The sequence below is a fragment of the Pelophylax lessonae genome, assembly GCF_965119305.1.
Source record: "Pelophylax lessonae genome assembly, chromosome: 3".
In the NCBI taxonomy this organism is placed as follows: domain Eukaryota; kingdom Metazoa; phylum Chordata; class Amphibia; order Anura; family Ranidae; genus Pelophylax; species Pelophylax lessonae.
The window spans coordinates 299,637,880-299,659,490 of NC_138770.1; the positions used below are offsets into that span (position 1 = coordinate 299,637,880).

General features: G+C 44.8%; 1 protein-coding gene across 1 annotated transcript in view; it reads right to left on the minus strand.

Moving 5' to 3' along the window:
- The window catches only part of CLDN16 (claudin 16), a 73,469-nt gene that overhangs the window by 1,276 nt on the left and 50,582 nt on the right, over window positions 1-21,611 (minus strand). The window contains exon 4 of the mRNA XM_082252051.1: window positions 17,067-17,258. Within this exon, the coding sequence (XP_082108177.1) occupies window positions 17,067-17,258 (192 nt within the window). The remainder of the gene's footprint in view (window positions 1-17,066; window positions 17,259-21,611) is intronic.

A 21,611-nucleotide genomic window follows, 5' to 3' on the forward strand; every position in this document is an offset into this window, starting at 1 on the left:
ATTTGCCGAAGCCGCGATGATGTCACTCCCGCGCATGCTCGTGGTAGCCGCCGTTCACGACACGGGCAGCCTTCCTTCAGAGTGCATGCCACTGGCTGCATGCAAAGTAAATATATCCTAAACGTTTAATAGATATTTACAGTACCTATAGGTAAACCTTATCATAGGCTTACCTATAGGTACAAGTTACAGGGGAAGCTTTACTTTTTCTTTAAGGACCAAGCTTATTTCTGACACATGCTTTTTACTCTGAACTCTGAAAAATAAAATGGCGGTCATTACAATATTTTTTGTCACGCGGTATTTGCGCAGCAGTCTTTCAAACGCAATTTTTTTCCTATTTATTTTACTAAATTTTTTATTTTAGCACTGTTTTAAAAAAAAAAAATAAATCTGATCACTTTTTTTGCTGCTACAAGCAATGTAAACATCCCTTGTGACAGTAATAGGCAGTGACAGGTACTCTTTATGGAAGAATCGGGGGGTCTAAAAGACCCCAGACCCCTCCAGTGCACTTCAAAGTATTCAAAATGCCGAAATCGGCATTTTTGAATACTGACAGTTTTTTTAAATCAGCGCCGTTAGCAGTCGAGTAAACCAGAAGTGACGTCGCTTCCAAGTTACTACATTGGAGAGCCAATCAAAGCCAAATCCAGCTTTGTTTGGGACTCCAGCCAGCCGGCGGACATGGCGGTTGGTTGCTCAGGTCTCCCGGTGGGACAGGAGACCCAGGCAGAGCCGCGTAAGGCGGCGGGAGGGGGGCATCCCCTCCCGCTCACTGGGATAATGGCGGAGTGGCTGCTGAGCCGCATCGGCTGTTATCTCCTGAAAGCCGCCCGCTGGATCTAAAAAATGGTACTGGGCTGCAGGGATTCATCCCTGTACAACCACTTCTGCAAGCCGACATACAGATACGTCAGTTTGCGGGAAATGGTTAAGCACCAAACACTAGCGCTCTCACATGAGAAGAAGAGGAGTGAGTTAATTTCCCGAACCCAGAAGTACCAACTATTACTCATCTTTTGCAGCCAAGGTGGACAGCAGATCACTTTAAAAGAGCACTGCCAAAATAAAGATAGCAGGATTTGTAATTAACGTGCTGTCTTGGCATCCTAAATGTCACAACAAACAAAACTAGCTGACTTGTGACAGAATATATTATAGGGCTATTATTTAATTCAACATTATTCAGTGCAGTCATTGTAATTAGATGCCTCCACGTTTTTTTTTTTCTTTTAAGGCAGAGGCATAATTGCTTACTAGAAATGTGTCGAATGTTTAGGCATTGCTAAAACATGAGAGACTCCAAAACCTGACAAAATTTAAAATCAATGCAACCATATCTACCTTTGCTACTTCTTACTGCTTGTCAAAAACAGCAATCATGCTGAAAGACATTTATCTTGGTAATGGTATATAGATTTTTGAAAAATAATCTTAGTAAACAAGATTCCAAACATTGACAGGAAACACTTTCCTGAACAGTTACAGAGAAACGGTGTGAATAATGCATGGGCGCAGGAGATCAGCATGCTGTACATCAAGTTCAGTCCAACATTTATCAAGGCAATTGGCAGTACCAGTAGGTAATATTACAGAAGTATAAACTCCACCATGACTTGTATATAAAGATATATTTCAACACAGTTTTTATGCAAAATTATGCTTAAGCATAACTCATACATGAAGATGTATTTATATAGCTGTAAGCAACATGAACATATGAAATATGTTTATTTAGTAAGTAATGATGTCAGCGTTTATATCTGAAGATTATTGACGACACACCAGAAATATATAATGTTGATATTACTTTAACATAAACTTAGGAACTTAAAGAGGAACTTCAGTGAAAGACAAAAAAAAAAAAACCTACAGCAGCCACAGATATTGGTGATGACATTTAGGGAGTTTATTTTTAAAAACAAGCTGTATTTTTTATGTAATGATTTAATAACACACTTCTCACACATGCTGTGTTGGTGGCCATTTTATGTAAGGGCAGGGGAAGCCAGTGGCTGTTTCTTCTGGACTATTCATACCAGACACACACACACACACACCTGCAGTTCTGATCACACAGTTAAAGCTGAAGCGATCTCCTATGCTGCCAGTGAACTGACCTGACATCTTGAGCTCTGTCATCTTGTCAGCAGCAATGCGCTCATCCCCAGCCGGTACACTCCCCACTGCCCTGGCAATGATTCCTGCTTCCCATTCTCTGTGGCGCTCATGCTGTTGGGCCACCAGAGAATCATTCCTCCACCCTCTCAAGGATTGGACATGCCTCTCCACCCACCTCCTCCACCCTCTCAAAGACCGATTCCATAGCATCTAGACATGCCTCTCCACCCTCCTCCTCCACACTCTCAAAGACTCATCCATAGCTTCTGGACATGCCTCTCTGCCCTCCTCCTTCACCCTCTCAAAGGCTGACCCATAGCATCTGGAAATGCCTCTCCGCCCTCCTCCTCCACCCTCTCAAAGACTGATCCATAGCATCTGGACATGCCTCTCCGCCCTCCTCCTCCCCCCTCTCAAAGGTCGATCCATAGCATCTGGACATGCCTCTCCGCCCTCCTCCTCCACCCTCTCAAAGGCTGATCCATAGCATCTGGAAATGCTTTTCCGCCCTCCTCCTCCACCCTCTCAAAGACTGATCCATAGCATCTGGACATGCCTCTCCGCCCTCCTCCTCCCCCCTCTCAAAGGTCGATCCATAGCATCTGGACATGCCTCTCCGCCCTCCTCCTCCACCCTCTCAAAGGCTGATCCATAGCATCTGGAAATGCCTCTCCGCCCTCCTCCTCCACCCTCTCAAAGACTGATCCATAGCATCTGGACATGCCTCTCCACCCTCCTCCTCCCCCCTCTCAAAGGTCGATCCATAGCATCTGGACATGCCTCTCCGCCCTCCTCCTCCACTCTCAAAATAGACTGATCCATAGCATCTGGACATGCCTCTCCGCCCTCCTCCTCCACCCTCTCAAAGGCTGATCCATAGCATCTGGAAATGCCTCTCCGCCCTCCTCCTCCACCCTCTCAAAGACTGATCCATAGCATCTGGACATGCCTCTCCAGCCCTCCTCCTCCACTCTCAAAATAGACTGATCCATAGCATATGGACATGCCTCTCCGCCCTCCTCCTCCACCCTCTCAAAGGCTGATCCATAGCATCTGGAAATGCCTCTCCGCCCTCCTCCTCCACCCTCTCAAAGACTGATCCATAGCATCTGGACATGCCTCTCCAGCCCTCCTCCTCCACTCTCAAAATAGACTGATCCATAGCATCTGGACATGCCTCTCCGCCCTCCTCCTCCACCCTCTCAAAGGCTGATCCATAGCATCTGGAAATGCCTCTCCGCCCTCCTCTCCTCCACCCTCTCAAAGACTGATCCATAGCATCTGGACATGCCTCTCCGGCCCTCCTCCTCCACTCTCAAAATAGACTGATCCATAGCATCTGGACATGCCTCTCCGCCCTCCTCCTCCACCCTCTCAAAGGCTGATCCATAGCATCTGGAAATGCCTCTCCGCCCTCCTCCTCCCCCCTCTCAAAGGCCGATCCATAGCATCTGGACATGCCTCTCCGGCCCTCCTCCTCCACTCTCAAAATAGACTGATCCATAGCATCTGGACATGCCTCTCCACCCTCCTCCTCCACCCTCTCAAAGGCTGATCCATAGCATCTGGAAATGCCTCTCCGCCCTCCTCCTCCACCCTCTCAAAGACTGATCCATAGCATCTGGACATGCCTCTCCGCCCTCCTCCTCCACCCTCTCAAAGGCCGATCCATAGCATCTGGACATGCCTCTCCGTCCCTCCTCCTCCACTCTCAAAATAGACTGATCCATAGCATCTGCACACGCCTCTCTGCCCTCCTTCCCCACCCTCTCAAAGACTGATCCATAGCATCTAGACATGCCTCTCCGCCCTCCTCCTCCACCCTCTCAAAGGCCGATCCATAGCATCTGGATATGCCCTCCTTCCCCACCTTCTCAAGCACAAAACTCTCAAGAGAAAAAAAAAAAGATTGCCTAAAGACACCTGGGATTTGTGACGAAGATATCCCAGGAGTCATTGGTAGCACACACTACGTCATTCGCCAAAGAAATCCGAGCAGGAAGTAGAAAGGAAACATTAGAAAAAAAGGTATGTAGAAATCTTAAAAAAAAAATGTTTACTCTCCAATAGTGTTATAGCAGGGGGAAAGGATTCCAATCACAGCGACTTTGCAAATAGTCTGAAGTTCCTCTTTAAAGAGTAACTCCATTTTGTTTAGGAAAAAAAACATACCCTCTGGGTGATCAATGTACAATGCAAGGCTTTTAACAAACTTTGTAGCAGATTCCAAACTTTTTTGGCTCTTAAAAAATAGCTGTTTTTTTGAATGAATGTGTTAGGATTGAGTTCACCTGCTGGTGGCACTGTGTTGCCCTGGGCTGTATGCTGCAGTTTCAATGTCTACCAGCAGGTGTTTCCCAGAAAACAGCAGGCTTCTATGATCACTTAAACTGTGTTCAGCTGCCAGGTGGCTATTTAAGGCTGCTCCTCCCTTTCCCAGGTGCGTCACTATTTTGATTGCCTCCTTGCTGCCTGAACCAAGTGTCTGTGATCCTGATCCATACCCTGATCTATCCTGTACCCCTTGCCTTGCTCCTGCTCTCTGCTTTGTATCCAGTCATCCAGTCTAGTTTGCCCTCTTCCTTGCTTCCCTGCTCCCCTTGTCCTGTATAGTGTATATATTTGTAGATAGTTGGTTCTTTAGTTAGTGTGTCTTTGGGGTTGGGTTTTGTTTATTTTTGGGCTTAGATACTTGAGTCCTGTGAGTATTTGCATTCTGCTGACCAGAGTGTCCTGCTGATGAAGAGGTAGTAACAGTACTGGGGAGAATAGAGGGAAGTGTAACAGAAGTACAGGAAGAGGCCTGAGACGTTGCTATGGGTAACAGAGGAATAGATTCTTGATTTCTTTCAGCATATATAACTTTATGTGACTCATATAGCACAGGGGATAGGATCTCTGACCAAGCTTGTAGCAGAGGGTGAACTAGAGTCAGTTTGTCTTTCCCCAGCTCACTTTGCTCAATCAAAGACTGCACAGCAGCAATGCAATCTAACAACACCTGGTGTGAATAGGCTGAATACTGCTGGAAGAAAGAACCTGCACAATATTTCAACAACCATCCCAAAAATCCAGCCTGGAACATAGTAAATGGGGGAGTGAAAACATCCTGGCCCTGAGAGATCGACTGAAATACTAGCTCAGAACAGACCTGAATTAAAGGCTGAACTTGTCTAAGGGAGAATCTGCCGTCAACAGCTAAAGCATGTGCTGTCAGAATGTTTTCCAACAGTTCCTCCTCAGTGAGACTCAGCCTGCAACAATGAATGACAAAAATCCTTATCTTCTGCTGCATGCACACGACAAATAACCTGCGCTCTAAGCATTTTGACAAAAGGAAGATAAAGTCAAAAGCAACTGGCTTCCAGCTCCAAAGTGTAGCTGATCTGGTCGTAGTGGGCGTCACTATTATGTCAGGGTTCAGCAGCAGCTAGGGAGACCAGACACATGTAGCTACACACCAAAACAATATAGATAGCCTAAGTAAAATTTATTATAGTGAACCACAAAACAAACATACACAGCAACAGTGAACAAAGCAAATGCCAGTAAACAAAACCCAACCCCAAAGACACAATAACTAAAGAACCAACTATCTACAAATATATACACTATACAGGACAAGGGGAGCAGGGAAGCAAGGAAGAGGGCAAACTAGACTGGATACAAAGCAGAGAGCAGGAGCAAGGCAAGGGGTACAGGATAGATCAGGGTATGTATCAGGATCACAGACACTTGGTTCAGGCAGCAAGGAGGCAATCAAAATAGTGACGCGCCTGAGAAAGGGAGGAGCAGCCTTAAATAGCCACCTGGCAGCTGAACACAGTTTAAGTGATCATAGAAGCCTGCTGTTTTCTGGGAAACACCTGCTGGTAGACATTGAAACTGCAGCATACAGCCCAGGGCAACACAGTGCCACCAGCTGGTGAACTCAATCCTAACAGAATGCAGGCTGATTCTGAATGGGAGGGTCTGGTTCATTATAATCACCTGGTACACTATCTCTATAAAGAAAAACTGCAGTGTCTGCATCCCTTTAGATGTAATTAACCCTTGGGGAGGTATGTAACCAAAAATCTGTTTTTTAATTTTTGGATGCAGAGGATGCCTAAAATCTGACTTGTATCTTAGTGCAAAGTTCTGGGAAAATCAGTTATTATATTTTTGAAGGTGTTCTGTATAAATAATAGTGTACAGAACACTCCAAGTTGCTATATTGTGTTTAATTTTACAGAAAATTGCAGTGGATACAGATTGAAAGGTAAAGGTAAATTTTGATAACATGAAATTACAATGCGGCTTGTGTAGCAATTGTATATGTATTTTTTTTTTTTTTTCATTTGCTATATTTGTTTTCTACAAAATGAGTTACCCTTCAAAGGAATCCTGTGATGATGTGACTATTGTGCACAAAACCATTTTGAAGTAAAATCATCCCTGCAAAGAAAATCCAAAGGGAAATAATACTCTTTGGGGTTGGTTTACTAAAGCTGGAGCACTCAGAATCCGAAGCAGCTGTGCATGGTAAAAATAACATACGGAGGCTGTTGGTTTCTATGCAGAGTTGCTCCAGATTTTGCACTCTTCAGTTTTAGCAAATAACCCTGACTGTGTTATTCACCTGGGTCCTCTGCAGCTCTCACGGGTTCCTCCCCCTGACCTCCACACATTACAGAAGATAGTAATGATGTGGAGGTCCAAAGGAGCAACCAATAAAAACTCTGTAGGACCCCAGAGACTGACACTCCTGGAAGTGTCAGTTTCCCTTCAGATTTTTGAAGAAGATTACTACAGATGGAGGTGGTGTTCTGTGCCACAGGCAGCAGGAAAAGTAAATGATTACACTGTTCTTTTACAAGTATGGTTTTATTTCAAAAACACTTTCGAGGTCAAATTGGAAAAGTCACATTGTGATGGAATTCTTAGTTATCAATAAATGAAAAACACATCTGGATGAAAGGGAATTGACACAAAAATAATTTTTTGTTTTAAAACTAACAGAGTATTATGGTTGTTTATATTACTGACCTTCTCTAGAAAATTCTAGTTGCTTGGCTGTTGCTGATCCCCTAGCTTTCTAAATCACTGAACAAAAACAAGTAAGTAGATGTAGATGCAGATGTAGAATATGAATGAGAATGTGAATTAATCACTTAAAGAAAAGGCCTATTTCTGACATGAGTTAAAATCAGTATTTTTTTTTGGAGGGGCGTGGCCCGGAAATGGACGGATGAAGCTACCCTCTCCTTGAGCTCCATCTCCTAGCTCACCCAGCCCAGCTACGAGCCAGCACCAGCGCAGACACGGAGGGATGCGAGCGGCTAAGAGGCGGGGGACAAAGGGCGCCTATAAGTTTGCAGGGACTGCAGGTAGACCGGAAACTAGAGCCGAAATCAAGCGCTTTTTCACCCAGTCCCTGATACCAGCGCAGAATCCCGCGATAGTGGAACCACGTACGACTGACAATCCAGAGATGTGGGTCCACTCAGCTTCATCTAAGGATCTCATGGCGTCGGAGGCTACTCCAGACGTATCCGCTCCCCCCTCCACACAGCACATGGAGCAACATAGTAGCCCGCTGACCCTCAGAGCAGATGCTGAGTTGCGCACTCTGCTTAGTTCTCTACCAAGCAAGGCAGACCTTGAGGAGATGGTGCATCGTATTGAGGAGTCCCATAGGAAGGATATCCTGTCTGTTAGAACTGAACTTAACCTAACTAAACGATAGGGTCTCTGCCGGAGGGACTGCTACACAAGCACTGGAACAGAGACTAAGCACCCTGGAATCCTCACAAGCATCCCAACAAGCAGTCCCCTTCAAATGCAGGTGGAAGACATGGAGGATAGAGGCATGCGGAACAATGTTCGCCTTCGGGGTCTTCCAGAGGCAACGGGTACAGAGGATTTAACTATTACAGTGACTAACATTCTAACAAAACTCATGGGAGACACGCTACCACCTAACCTGGAATTCGACAGGATCCATCGTGCACTTGGTCGCAGGTCAGAGGATCCGAACAGGCCCAGGGATGTGCTCTGTCGGTTCCATAGATTCCAGCACAGAGAGATGGTTATCCGGAGAGCCTGGGATGTGGGTCCGGTGGACCTAGACGGAGCACTGATCAAAATACTCCCGGACATCTCCAGAGTCACTTTCTATCGTCGAGCCCTACTGCGACCCCTGCTGGATGTAGCGAGGCGTCAGAGGATTACCTACCGGGGGGGATACCCGCTCTCCGTCTCATTCCGCAAGGCTGCTGCCTCCTTCACTCTTCATTCCAGGGATGACCTGATGGCTTGCTTTACCTTCTTGGATACCATTCCTGTTGACGTTCCAGACTGGCTCCAACTTCTCCCACATCCAGCTGACCGCCGGGGGCAGCCAACGACAGGGAGACCTACGCTGACTAGTCTGCAATGCACCAGCAGGCGACCCAGAGTACATCCTGCAGATGACCTACGGGAGACCGGATCAGTCACCACGAGTGAGTAACTGTAGTGGTCCTGCCACACTGCTATTTTGCCATTTTTCCCCCCTGCTGCGACCCCACGGTCCAAGATGCGCACAGCCGCAAGTATGGGATAGGGTCATTGTATTTTTTATTTTTTTTCTTCTTCCTCTTTTTGACTCTTTTCACGAGCAGGCGTATCCCATCTTGCTTTTGGTTCCCCCTCCCCGGGGTTGCTAGTTTTTAAGGTGGCTGATCAGGTCCCCCCATTCTTGTTATTGATTTCTCCTTTGGTTTACGACTGCGGATGTTCTTATAAGAGATCACCCCCCCTGCTGTCTTCATCCCCCCCTTTGCCACCGCTCTGTGTATGCGACGCTAGGTCGCTAGGACGTTGGAGAGGAAGGCTACTTCAAGATCTTCATATCCATGGGACATTGTGACTGATTTGCAAATACTGGCTTGAATTGCTTTATACTTTACAATCTCAATGCCCCACGCATTTATCTTATCAGCTGGGGAATCCTAAGATAGCGTGGTGTAGATGGGTGGGGGTTGGGGGGCTTCATGCGGGGAGTGGGGGACCTCCTATAGGTCTCCATATGGGGCAATGTCTGTTCTATTATATCACTTCTTATTGCACTCGTAACTCTCATCTGTGTATCTAGGGGGAGAGATCAAGTTGCCACTGGTGCCCGGACTGGCGGCTCTGCCAGAGTGGAAAATGGCCCAACTGGGATATGGATATGGATTGGACAGGCCTGCGCCCGTATTCGGCGCGTTGGAAATTTCCATTTAAGTCAACTAGGGCTGCTTGGGGTCTTTGTTTTGCGCACATCTGAGCAGGGACTGGGCCGACCGAGTTGACATATTTAGTTAGATCCCCTGGGGGGAAGGGGGGAAAGGGGAAGGTCACTCGGGATGGGATTGGGGCTGACCAACGATCCCTCCAGCTGTGAGGGAGGCCATATGCTTTTTTTTTTTGCTTTTTTTTTGGTCCTAGGGGCCCTCTCATGATTGAGGTCACCTTTGGGCCCCTTATGATACCAGGGGTAGTGGCAGAGATGCAGCCTGGTCGCCTCCCTCTAGTCTTTACTTTTTTGCTAGTGTTAAACTCTGTTATCATTAATGGAACACTTGTTAATATGCTAATTTTTTTTTTTTTCAATATCTCAAAATTTTTATTTTATTTCTCTATTTTTTTCCATTCCTGTGCGTTTTTCAAAGCGCGATGTAAGTATCGATTATTGTCGCTATGTACAGTATGTATCGACTATTGTCTATCTGTTTATTTAATTAATTAGCTGGACTGGGTGGGTGGGGACTGGCTGCTATATACACCTGTTCCCAATCCATCCACCTCCCTCCTTAGGCTAGCGCATTTTTTAAGGATTAACCTCAGTGCGCATTTCGCAGGTTTTCTTCGTTCTTAGTTTTTTCCTTGATAGGGGAAGTTTCCTTTTTCTTTTGCTTCTCTTTTTTTTTGTCTTTCCCTGCTGCCCTATGGACGCATTGAAGGTGCTATCCTTAAATACGAACGGGCTTAATGTCCCTGAAAAATGTAGGCTATTGCTTAATGACCTTAGACACAGGAAGGTGGATGTAGCCTTTATTCAGGAGACCCACTTTAGGGATGACCGACTCCCAGTTTTGAGAAACTGTCATTATCCATTGGCATATCATTTCACTAACATGACAGCAAAGTCCAGGGGTGTGTCTATATTAATTTCTGCAAGGGTGCCGTGGACACACAGTCAGACCCTTAGGGATGAACAGGGTCGATTTCTGTTCCTCAAGGGTAAGGTGGGAGATGTCGTGGTTACTTTCGCTACATTGTATGCCCCCAATGATAAACTGGACTATTTTATCACACGCACCCTGTCCAAATTGACGGTGTTCTCAGAAGGGATACTGATTGCTGGGGGCGATTTCAAAATATCCTTAATCCCTGTAGTGGATACGTCGGCAGGCCGATCTTCGGCTCCCCCAGGCATACACAAACAGATCTGGCAGGCGTTACACAACTCCCAATTGGTGGGCGTGTGGTGCCTGCAGCATTAGGGAGAGAGAGACTACACGTTTTATTCACACCCTCATAGTTCCTACTCAAGGATTGATTTTTTTCTGATCCCACACCGCCACTTGCATGCAGCCAAGTCGACTGGTATAGATTCCATTACGTACTCGGACCATGCGGCTATCACCCTGATCTATGCCCTCTCTGAGGCTTCCTCCTCGGGCACACGGTTCTGGCAGCTTAATGAGAGTTTGTTACAGTCTCCGACGGTCACAGAGGAGGTTTTCAAGGAGTTGAATGCCTACTTCGCCATCAATGAGACGCCGGACTGTGATATGGGTCTCGTTTGGGAAGCACACAAGGCATTAATTAGGGGGAAATGGAGCTCGGATTAAGAAAATGAGATGCAAGATCCTGAACTCCCATCTGATTAAAATCCACGACCTAGAGCTACTCCACAAGAGGTGCCAAAACCCGGGCATAGAGCAGGAGTTGTCCCTGTTACGTAAACAAGTTAACAATCTTTTAAACTCTAAAGCAAGGGCAGACTTACAGAGGTGCCGCCAGCACTCGTACATCTCGGGAGATAAGTGTGGAAAGCTACTAGCACGGGCAGTTTGGGAGCAGCGGAGGGCAGCCTATATACCTCATATTCTATCGCCCTCAGGTCAGAAGATGTCTCTTCCACGACATATCACACGGACTTTCCATTACTTTTTTGCATCTCTCAATGACCTGCCAGACAGAAAGGTCCCACTTTCACAAATGGATGAATAAATCACGACCGCCCAGCTCCCGACGCTCCCAGTTGAAGTTCAGCGAGAGCTTGAGACACCAATCACTGTGGAGGAGCTTAGCGTTGCGCTAAGTTCCCTCAGGGTAGATACAGCTCCTGGCCCTGATGGCTTTACGGCACATTATTATCGGAAATTCTTTTCTGTACTGGGCCCTCATATGGTTACCCTTCTTAATAGCTTGGGATCGAGCACTTCCCTGCATCGTGATACTCTGAAGGCACTCATTTCCCTCATCCCAAAAGAAGGTAAGGACCCGGCATCCTGCGGCAGCTATTGCCCCATATCACTTTTGAATACTGACCTGAAATTTTTCACTAAACTCCTGGCCTCACGGCTTGCTCCCCACCTGAACTCTCTGGTCCATTTAGACCAAGTGGGATTTCTCCCAACGAGGGAGGCCAGAGACAACACCATCAAAGTGCTGAATCTGGTTCACATTGCGTCGAAAACCGCTATGCCTAGCATCTGTCTTAGCACCGACGCTGAAAAGGCGTTTGACCGAGTCTATTGGCGGGTTATGCTCTCGGTCCTACGTCATATCGGTCTGGGGACTAACATGATCTCCTGGATCTCTCAGGTATACTCGGACCCCTCTGCACAAGTGAAGGCCAATGGACTCTTGTCTGACCCATTCCAGCTAATGGAACGCGCCAGGGCTGCCCGCTGTCTCCCCTACTTTTTGTGCTATCTCTGGAGCCGATCCTATGCAAAGTCCGTCTTAACCCGGACATTTCGTGAATACTTGTGGAGAATGCCGAATATAAGGTCTCAGCATATGCTGACTAAACCAATAACCTCCACCCCGAATCTCCTACGCGAATTTGACATCTATGGTAGGCTATCCAACTTGAAAATAAATTATAACAAATCCGAAGCTATGGGGATCGGAACATCATCAGACCTGCTTCTCCATCTCAAGTCCACCCTACCGTTTCGATGGACTGACACAGCCCTCCAATATCTGGGCAGCCATATTCCCTCTGACCTGGCCGCAACCTATATGGTAAATTTTCCTCCTTTATTAGCTCGTATTAGTTTGCTTCTCGAAGGATGGCAGCAGGGCCTACACTCGTGGTTTGGGAGATGCAATCTTTTAAAGATGTGCATACTCCCTAAGCTGCTTTATCTATTCCAAGCATTGCCCATTGCCATCCCCTCCTCTTTTTTTAAAAGAGTACACTCCCTTTTTATTAGCTTCGTCTGGGCCAACAAAAAACCCTGCATCTCCCGCGCTCAACTGTCTCGGCCTAGCCCTCCCGGACGTCCTCAAATATTATCAGGCAACTCACCTGGGCAGAATTATCGATTGGAGACGTCACTCTAGTTTCAAGTCATGGGCATACATTGAGCAATTACAGTCAGAAGCAGATCTAGGAGGGGCACCGTGGTGCTATAACTACCTTTCTCGAGACCTCGTGCAGCACCCCACAATTGAGGGTTTTGTCCTCACTCATGAAACGCTTGTTGCTAACCTCAGTTGACTCGCCCTTGATCCCGGTTCTGGGAAATCCAGCTTTTCCTCCTGGTATATCAGACCGCCCTCTACGAGACCTGAAAAAAAAGGGTTATCTTCAGGCCTCAAATTTTGTATGTGATGGGCGCTGGCCCACTATTGTATGGCTAACTGACATGCAGGGGCCTTACCGACTCCCTTTTTGGAATGCTATACAACTGCACCATTTTCTACATTCCTTACCAGCCCCGGAGGCATTAAGCAGGGACCTTACGTTATTTGAAGAGTATTGCTCTGGTAGCGACGCTATGCCGAGATTATTATCCAAGGTCTACCACTTATTGTCTCTGCCTCCAGATGACAAACGCCTGCCCTGCCTGGAAAAATGGGAGAGGGACTTGAATTGTAGATTCCCGTTGAAGCAGGAATGCTACATATTTACACTAGCGTTGAAAACTCCTGTTTGTACTAAGATCCGGAAGATGAACTATAAACTCCTTACAAGATGGTACCAGGTCCCCTCCTTGCTGCATAAGTTTTCCCCGAATATCTCAGATTGTTGCTGGAGATGCCAGGGGGGGCGGGGACTATATTACACATATTTTGGTCGTGCCCAAGGATATCCCATTTTTGGGGAGAATTAAGTGCCCTAGCCCAAGAATTCACCGACTGGGCGATCCCAAATAATCCTGCTTTTTTTTACTGCACATCTCCACCATGCCCCTCAAGAGGTACAAGAGATCGATCCTGTTTCATATTTTGAATGCAGCCAAGTCTTGTATCCCTTTGTTTTGGAAGACACACTCCTCTCCAATGATTAGTGACTGTATTCGTAAAATGGAAGACATTAATAAAATGGAAGACCTACATCTATCTGCACAATTTAAAAGGGAACACTATAATAAAACATGGGGTCCATGGAATCTTTTTGTGCTCTCAGAACGGGGGTGGAATTTATCGTACTCTGCGAGTACAGCTGCCCCTACTGACCTCTGATGTTAAGAAATTGCGCCCATAATATATAGCTTTACCACATGCACCCAAATACCCCCCCTCCCCTTTCTTTTTTTTTCCTCTCTCTCTGTTTTTCTTCTTTCCTCTCTTGTCTTAGAAAATTAAGAAGGAAAAAAAATGGATACTGTGGCCTTGGTAGTAACCAAACTTTACCGATCACTATCTTTAACTATTGGGTAGGCTCTTGCCCTTGTTTAGGCTGTCACCCTATATTTATTTGTATGTTTTGTTACATTACTACCAATGTACCTCTGTTGATGCAGGTTATTAATATTACTTGAGTACTATTGACAAGTATTGTAAGTATTGTATCTATTGGATCCACTTCGTCTGTCTTTCTGCATATATAAAATATTAAAAAAAAAATCAGTATTTTTTAATTTTTTTGCTAGAAAATTACTTAGAACCCCCAAACATTATATATATATATATATATATATATATATATATATATAATTTATTTATTAGCAGAGACTCTGGAGAATTAAATTGCGGTCATTGAAATATATTATGTCACACGGTATTTGCGCAGAGGTCTTTCGAGTTTTTTTGGGAAAAAATACACTTCACTGAGTTTAAAAAAAAAAATAAACAGTAAAATTAGCCCAATTTTTTTGTTTATACCTAACATGTTACTCTTTAATATTGCATGCACTCATGGAATGGCGACAAACTACAATACTTAAAAATCTCCATAGGTGATGATATAAAAATGTTTAACAGTTATCAGTTTAGCGTTACAGAGGAGGTCGTTTGCTAGAAATATTGCTTTCAATCAAACGATCGCGGTGATACCTCACATGTGTGACTTGAACACTTTTTACATTTGTGCTTTAAAAAAATATATATATTTTCTTCTCATTGTAGCAGGATTTCCAGGCATTGTGCCTGATGTGGGTCTGCCATTGTTACCGGTAACACTTCCAACACATTTAAGTTGAAAACCCAAGTGTGAGAGCTGAGACAATGACCATTCGGGCATCTTTGGTTTGTTTTGTTTATTTTGTGATGGGGATGGGAGAAGGGAATGAGTGGGATACTCCTCCGGCTCAACAAGGTTTAACTGGGACACTTTGTAAAGAAATGCCTGTTAGCGCTGTCCTGACGCCAGGTGAATGCTGACCAATGCTTCCTGGCGCTTGAAAATACTGCTTTGCTGACCCGGGCTGAAACTTCGACTTTAACTCCTTGGTTAACTCAGAAGATCCAGGACTGTAGTAACTCTTGACTCTTGGCACTCTGTCTAGCTCAACAGTCCTGCGAATGGCTCCCTCTAGCCCTTCACTGACTGAGGTAGCTACTTGTAACTGTGCTGCTGCAACCCTTAACACTATACACTTAACTCTTCAGGGCCCAACCACTGGCGCCCCCTCTACACTTCAGGGTCCTCTCACTAGGCACCCCTTTTGACACTAGCTGGCTCCTGGATCCCTGGGACCTTCACCAGAGTGGTCCCCTCTACACTAGGCAGACCCTCAGGGGCAATTTACAGTACTCACGAACTTGGCATGCTTTCCTGGAACTAAACCTCTCTATCTCCACTGGTCCTCAGCACACCGGATCCTCTCTGCAGCTCAGCTCAGCTCTCTCTCTGGACTCTCAGGCAGCCACCCCGAGACACCCGATCCTTCTGACAGGAGTAGAGAGAGCCGTACCCTTTCTCCTGGGATGCGGCTTCCCGCCAAAGATGCTGCGTCATGTGTTCCCCTCAGACTTATACCCACTCCCAGAATCCTGTGCGGCAGAATCTTCCTTTCTGGGGTAGATACAGGCCTGAATGTGCCACTGATTGGGTTTCCTCCACTGCCCAATGAGAGCATCAATAGCAACACCTGGGAGACATGAAGGCCCAGCTGAAAATCATGGCCCTGCTGTTAGGCAACCAAGGCCCACTATACTTTGCCTAGAACCTACATTGTAGGGTGCTACATCATTTATTAAATTTCTTTTATTTTTACACTGTCCCTTTAAAAAAAAAAAAAAAATCTGATCACTTTTCCTGCTGTCACAAGGAATGTAAACATGTATGAATGTAATATGCAGTGACAGGTACTCTTTATGGAGGGATCTAGGGTTTAAAAGACCTCAAACCCATACTTTGGATTTTTTAAAATCTGCGCTGTTGGCTGCTGAGTAAACCAAAAGTGACGTTGTGACGTCACTTCCAGGTTACTACATCGGAGACTCGATCAAAGCCAGTTCCAGCTTTGTTTGGGTCTCCGGCCAGCTGGCGGACATGGTGGGACGTGAGACCTGGGCAGAGAGGCAGAAGGAGGAGAGGGGCATCCCCTCTTGTTGCTTGTAATAACAGTTGAGAGGCTGCTTAGCTGCATCAGTTATTATCACATATTATCACATGAAAGCCGACCATCTGCTCTAAAAAAATGTCTCTAGCTGCAGGCATCACCCCAGTACAACCACTTCCTCAAAATGACATAGAGGTGCATGATTCTGCAGGAAGTGGTTAATTCAAGAAAGTAAAGTAAAATAGGGCAGCTTGACATTCAGGCAACCAGTAGGAGAATAGCAATGATAGCCTCTATTTTATCCTTTCCTTTGTGATGTGTGTATTATAATATAAAAAGTAAAACCAAAGCCAAAGTTCCAATTTTAATGGAGTCACTTTATAATTAAACTCTGCTCTATGTTGACTTCCCTTTTCCAATTATTATTGAGTAACCTGTGACTCACAAGTTATTATAAATGGCTCTTTTCAGAATCATCATCTTCTATAAAACAGCTGGACTCTCCTGTGCCAGAGAGTCAGGCCTATGGTGTCCATTTTAGGACTTCTTTCTCACATTGCATTTTTTTCCTTTAGTCACTGTAATGATGTAATTCTGGGTAAACACCTAAAATGTGTGAAGCGAGAAGTAATGTTTTTTTCCTAGGAGTAATAAAGATTTAAGAAGGTGGTCATGGATGTAGAACAGAGATATTTCACATATGGGGAAGTCCCCCAAAAATTACCATAGCTTGACTGAAACCTGAGGTTCAGACCTATATTTAAAGCTTTATAACTCTAAAAATGACATTTTGGCAGCGTTATTTGAAAACGGTATGTTATTTTAAACTGATAGATATTTTTTTTAAATGGACAGGTCCTTTTAATACAATTAAATTCTAAAAGCACTTATCTTAACACATTACCAATAATATAACGTTTGGAACACTAAAGAATGTATAAATATTGAACTTAAAATTATGTTCACCTTGAAAAAGATAATGACAAGATATGAGCAGAGCACCACATAAAAAACATCCCAGCGATCCAATTATTCCAAGCCAGCAAGACCAACCAAACTTGTACTGGATTCCAAGGAAAACATTGTGCATTACTAAGCTTGAGCGTTCCACATAAACATCAATTGCATACCACACTGAGCCAATGATCCCAGGGACACCTGATGGAACAAGCACAGAGATAGTTCATATTCATTATAAACCTATATTACTGATAGTCTATCCTTTTATACCAATCATTTTTGATAAAGATGAAAGTTTTGGTGAGCAACATATTCTTTAATATTAATGTGTCAGTCAGAGTTTTAGGTTTTTGTTGTAATACCAGGTTCCTGGCATCTTAATAATGAAACTGAAAGAAGTTAGAATTTGCACCAACATCAGATTTCCTCTTATTAGCCCTTTAACCATCATCAGATTATTCTTTATATCCTCTTCCTTACATCAAATTATCCTTATTACCATCTTTTGTACCACCATATTATCCTTAATTCCGCCTTCTAAACCATCATATCATCGTTATTTCCTCTCTTTACCCACCATCGGGTTAGGGCTATTACCCCCTTCCCTACATCAGATTACCCTTTTTACTCTCCTCTTTACCATCCATCATACTATCCCTTTTACCCCCATTCTACACCATCTAGGCCCCCTAATCGTTACTACCCCATTTTACCCACCATCAGATTATCCCTATTACTCCCTTCTATACTCATGATTATTCTTATTACTTTCTTCTAAACCATCATATTACCCTTTTTACCCCCTTCTACACCATCATATCATCATTATTACCCTCTTTACCCACCCACGATAAGTTTATCTCTACCTCTTCCCTATATCAGATTATCCTTATTACCCTTTTCTACGCCAGGATATTATCCTTGTTACCCCCTTCTACACCATAATATTATTTAATTAGAAACAATCCTTTATTGAGTATTGTGCAATAAAAAACACTGGTGATACAGAAAAATAAACATGAGAACAAAGTGAGTACAAGTATACAATGAGTACAGGAGGAACAGGTGAAAGCAGACCGAAATCGAGTAAACATTAGCATCATGTGCAACTGAAGGTTAGGTAAGAGAGTCCATAGGGCCAGAGACAAGTAAGCCCGGTAGCCACACACCATATGTAGGATGTGCATGTCATGGAGGATTCAAACCATCTATCCCATACTTTATTGTACCTTTTCAGACAACCCCTGTTAAGATATATTATTTTTTTGTAAGGTAAAGTTTTGTCGATGGCTGCGATCCAGGCTGCGAGGGTGGGAGGGGATGACTGAATCCATGTGCGAGCTATGCGTTTCCTGGCACTGAATAATAAGGTTTCCAAAATTGGCAGTGGATAGTAGAAAACTGGGACAGGTAGGATCGTGGGAAGGGTCAAACCTAACCATTCTATCAGGAGTAAGATATGCTCTATGAATGATATACACTTGCATGAGTCTATCTGATAGTTTTGGTGATACCAATTTACAAGTCTCCAAGGCATCACTCATCATCGTCCAACTCTCCAGTTTCCTCCGTCCATGAGGCCTTGACACTACATGCAAGATGGGACATTGCTGGATTATTTAACATGTCATATAGGATGGATATAAACTTGTGTGGTTCATGCCCCCTAACCACCTCCAGAACGTCAATGGAAGACAGTGTGGGGTAGTGATTGGCAAATTGTGAGTGCAATGCATGCCTAACCCAAAGGAAATGGAAAAACGTTATTTGGGAGGTTAAATTCCTCTTTAAGTTGATCAATTATTTTGATAGTATCATTTAACAACACATGGGACAGTAGATATACCCCATTAGCTATCCATATCCCCGGGTCAGGGATTTGGCGTCATGGTGTGCATCCTGGGACTGTTTATTTTAGTGACTGCAAGATCCCAAATCCTCCTATCTTGGGCTATGAGACTATTGTGATCTGAAGTTGCAGGGGAGCCACCCACTCCACGTAGTATGTCACAGAAAGGGTGCGGGAACGGTGTATCCGTCAGGTGACAAACAAGCGATAGATATCTAAATCGATCGTGTTTGTCAACATAGTAAAAGTGTGACAATTGGGCTGCAATATAATAAGCCCCAAAAATGTATTTTTAGACCTGAGAATTTACCAAAGTTTTCAATAGTTAGTAAAGCTGTAAACAGGGAAGGGCCTGAGTCTGTTAATAGAGAATCATGTCATCTGCATAAAGTCCTATTTTTTCCTCAAGACTTCCAGATCTCAGTCCATGTATGTCAGGGTGATTTCTTAGAGCTATTGCCAGGGGTTCTACAGCTATGGCATATAGTAGGGGTGATATTGGGCATCCCTGTCTTGTCCCCTTGATAGGGGGAACGGCTCAGAAGTCCAACCATTGGCTACCACCCTAGCCTGGGGCCGGTAACATAGGATCGTAAGCCACTTAACAAAATTAGGTCCAAAGCCAAACCTCCTGAGGCACTGCCATAGATACTGCCACTCTACCGAGTCGAAGGCTTTGGCAGCATCTAGAGTCATGGTTACTCTGGAACCCACTTGGTCATGAGGGGTTTGAAGGGTTTGAATATTCCTAAACAGTCGTGTTGTGTTAAAGGCCACATTTTCGGTTGGCATAAAGCCTGTTTGGTCCAAATGTATGATTGACAAAATTACTCTGTTAAGTCTTAAAGCTAGGATTTTGGCTAATATTTCAATGTCGCTTTGAAGCAACGAGATGGCCTATACGATTCAGGGTCGAGAGGATCTTTCCCTGGCTTTGGTATTAACACTATTAGCGCTTCGCTCATGGAATGCAGCAGTACAGCAACCTCAAACATGGCGTTGTATACTGCCAAAAGTCTTGGCGCCAGAGTGCCAGAGTACCAGAGAACTGGGCATAAAATTCCACAGGTAACCCGTTGGAGCCGGGGCTTTTGCCTTTGCGAAGTGGGAGATCACGAGAACAATGTTGTTGATGGAGATAGGGGCTTCTAACATAGCTACCTGCTTGGTTGTCAGTGTTGGGAAAATGACAGAGTCTAATAATTGTGATAGATCTTGAGGGGCAAAGTTCATCTTAGAGGTATAAACTTCTCTATAGAAGGAAGCAAATCTCTAGCAATAGCCGCTGGATCTGTGGGGTCTCCCAACGGGACCTAATGGAGTGTAATAACCACTGGGCATCTGGTGTCTAAATGTGCCAAGTAAGCTAAAATTTTGCCGGCTTTTTGCCATGTTCAAAGGCCTTCTGTTTGCAAAAGAACAGTTTGTGGTTAGCTTTTTCTCTACATATGTGGTCTACCGCTCTAGTTTGGAGTTTTATTTGTGCTAGTAGGTCTGGAGATGGAGAATGGACGTATTGGCTCTCCAGGGTAGCCAGCGGTGTCTCCGCCTGAAGGTACCCGGCTCGTGAAGCCCTCTTAATTCTAGAGATACGTTCTGTTGAGAGTAGACGCACCTGTTTTTAAAATGCTTCCCAAATGACCAATGGGGAGGCAGATTGTGAATTAGAGTCAAAATAGAATTCCCATTCCCTATCCAGTAGGTTAATATCTAGTACTATGGAAAGCCAGAATGGATTCAGCCTCCAGTGCACCACCGGGGGATCACCAAAAGAGTTGCATATAACACAGTAGGGGGCATGGTCTGATAGTAACCTGGGGCCAAAACCAGACACCTGCAATCTTGGGTTCAGAGTTTGGGAGACCCAAATGGAGTCGATTCAGGACATAGTGGAGTGAGTGGCCGAAAAACAGGAATAGGCCCATTTGGTGAGGTACAGGTATCTACACGTATCACTTAGAGCAAAGCTAGGCATAAGTATGCTGAATCTAGTTTCGTGATCAGGAGCCTCTGCCACCGAGGGTGGGCCCATTCTATCCACATGTGGGTTCGACACCGTATTGAAGTCACCAAGCCATATCGCTGGGACTGTAGGAAATCTGGACATGAATGCCAGGCCCTCGCTAAGGACAGAGACATTATATGGCTGAGGCATGTACCAAGCCAGTATCAGCACACCATTACCCCTGATTTTACCAAAAACTAAGACATACCTGCCATACTTACCCAGGGATGTCTCAGTGCCCCCCGCATGGAGCCTTCTGCACGGGTTTCCATCAAGGCCACAATATCCACCCGCTATTTCTTTAGTCAGGAGAAAATAACTGTGCTTTTTATTTTATTGCGTAAGCCACACACATTCCAGGTAAGTACCTTTAACTTTGACATAGTGTGAATGGATAAATTTGGAACATCAGGATGAGTTCAAAGATCCCAGAGCAAGCAGCACCGTTACCTTTGTACATTTGTATGTAAGACATAAAATTGATAATAAAAGCATAAACCTCATTTGTTTCTCAGTATACCCAATTAGTAGAAGTGTGTCACAAAACTCAATAGCAACTACATCCCTAGCCCATCCAGCTCTACATGAACCCCAACCTGTGTGAGCATGTGTCCCAGAACAAACAAACAATAACTGAAACGCCCAGTACATCCTGGGGACTCCAGCTGGGGCACAGTACTTGTAAGAGTAGAGTTGG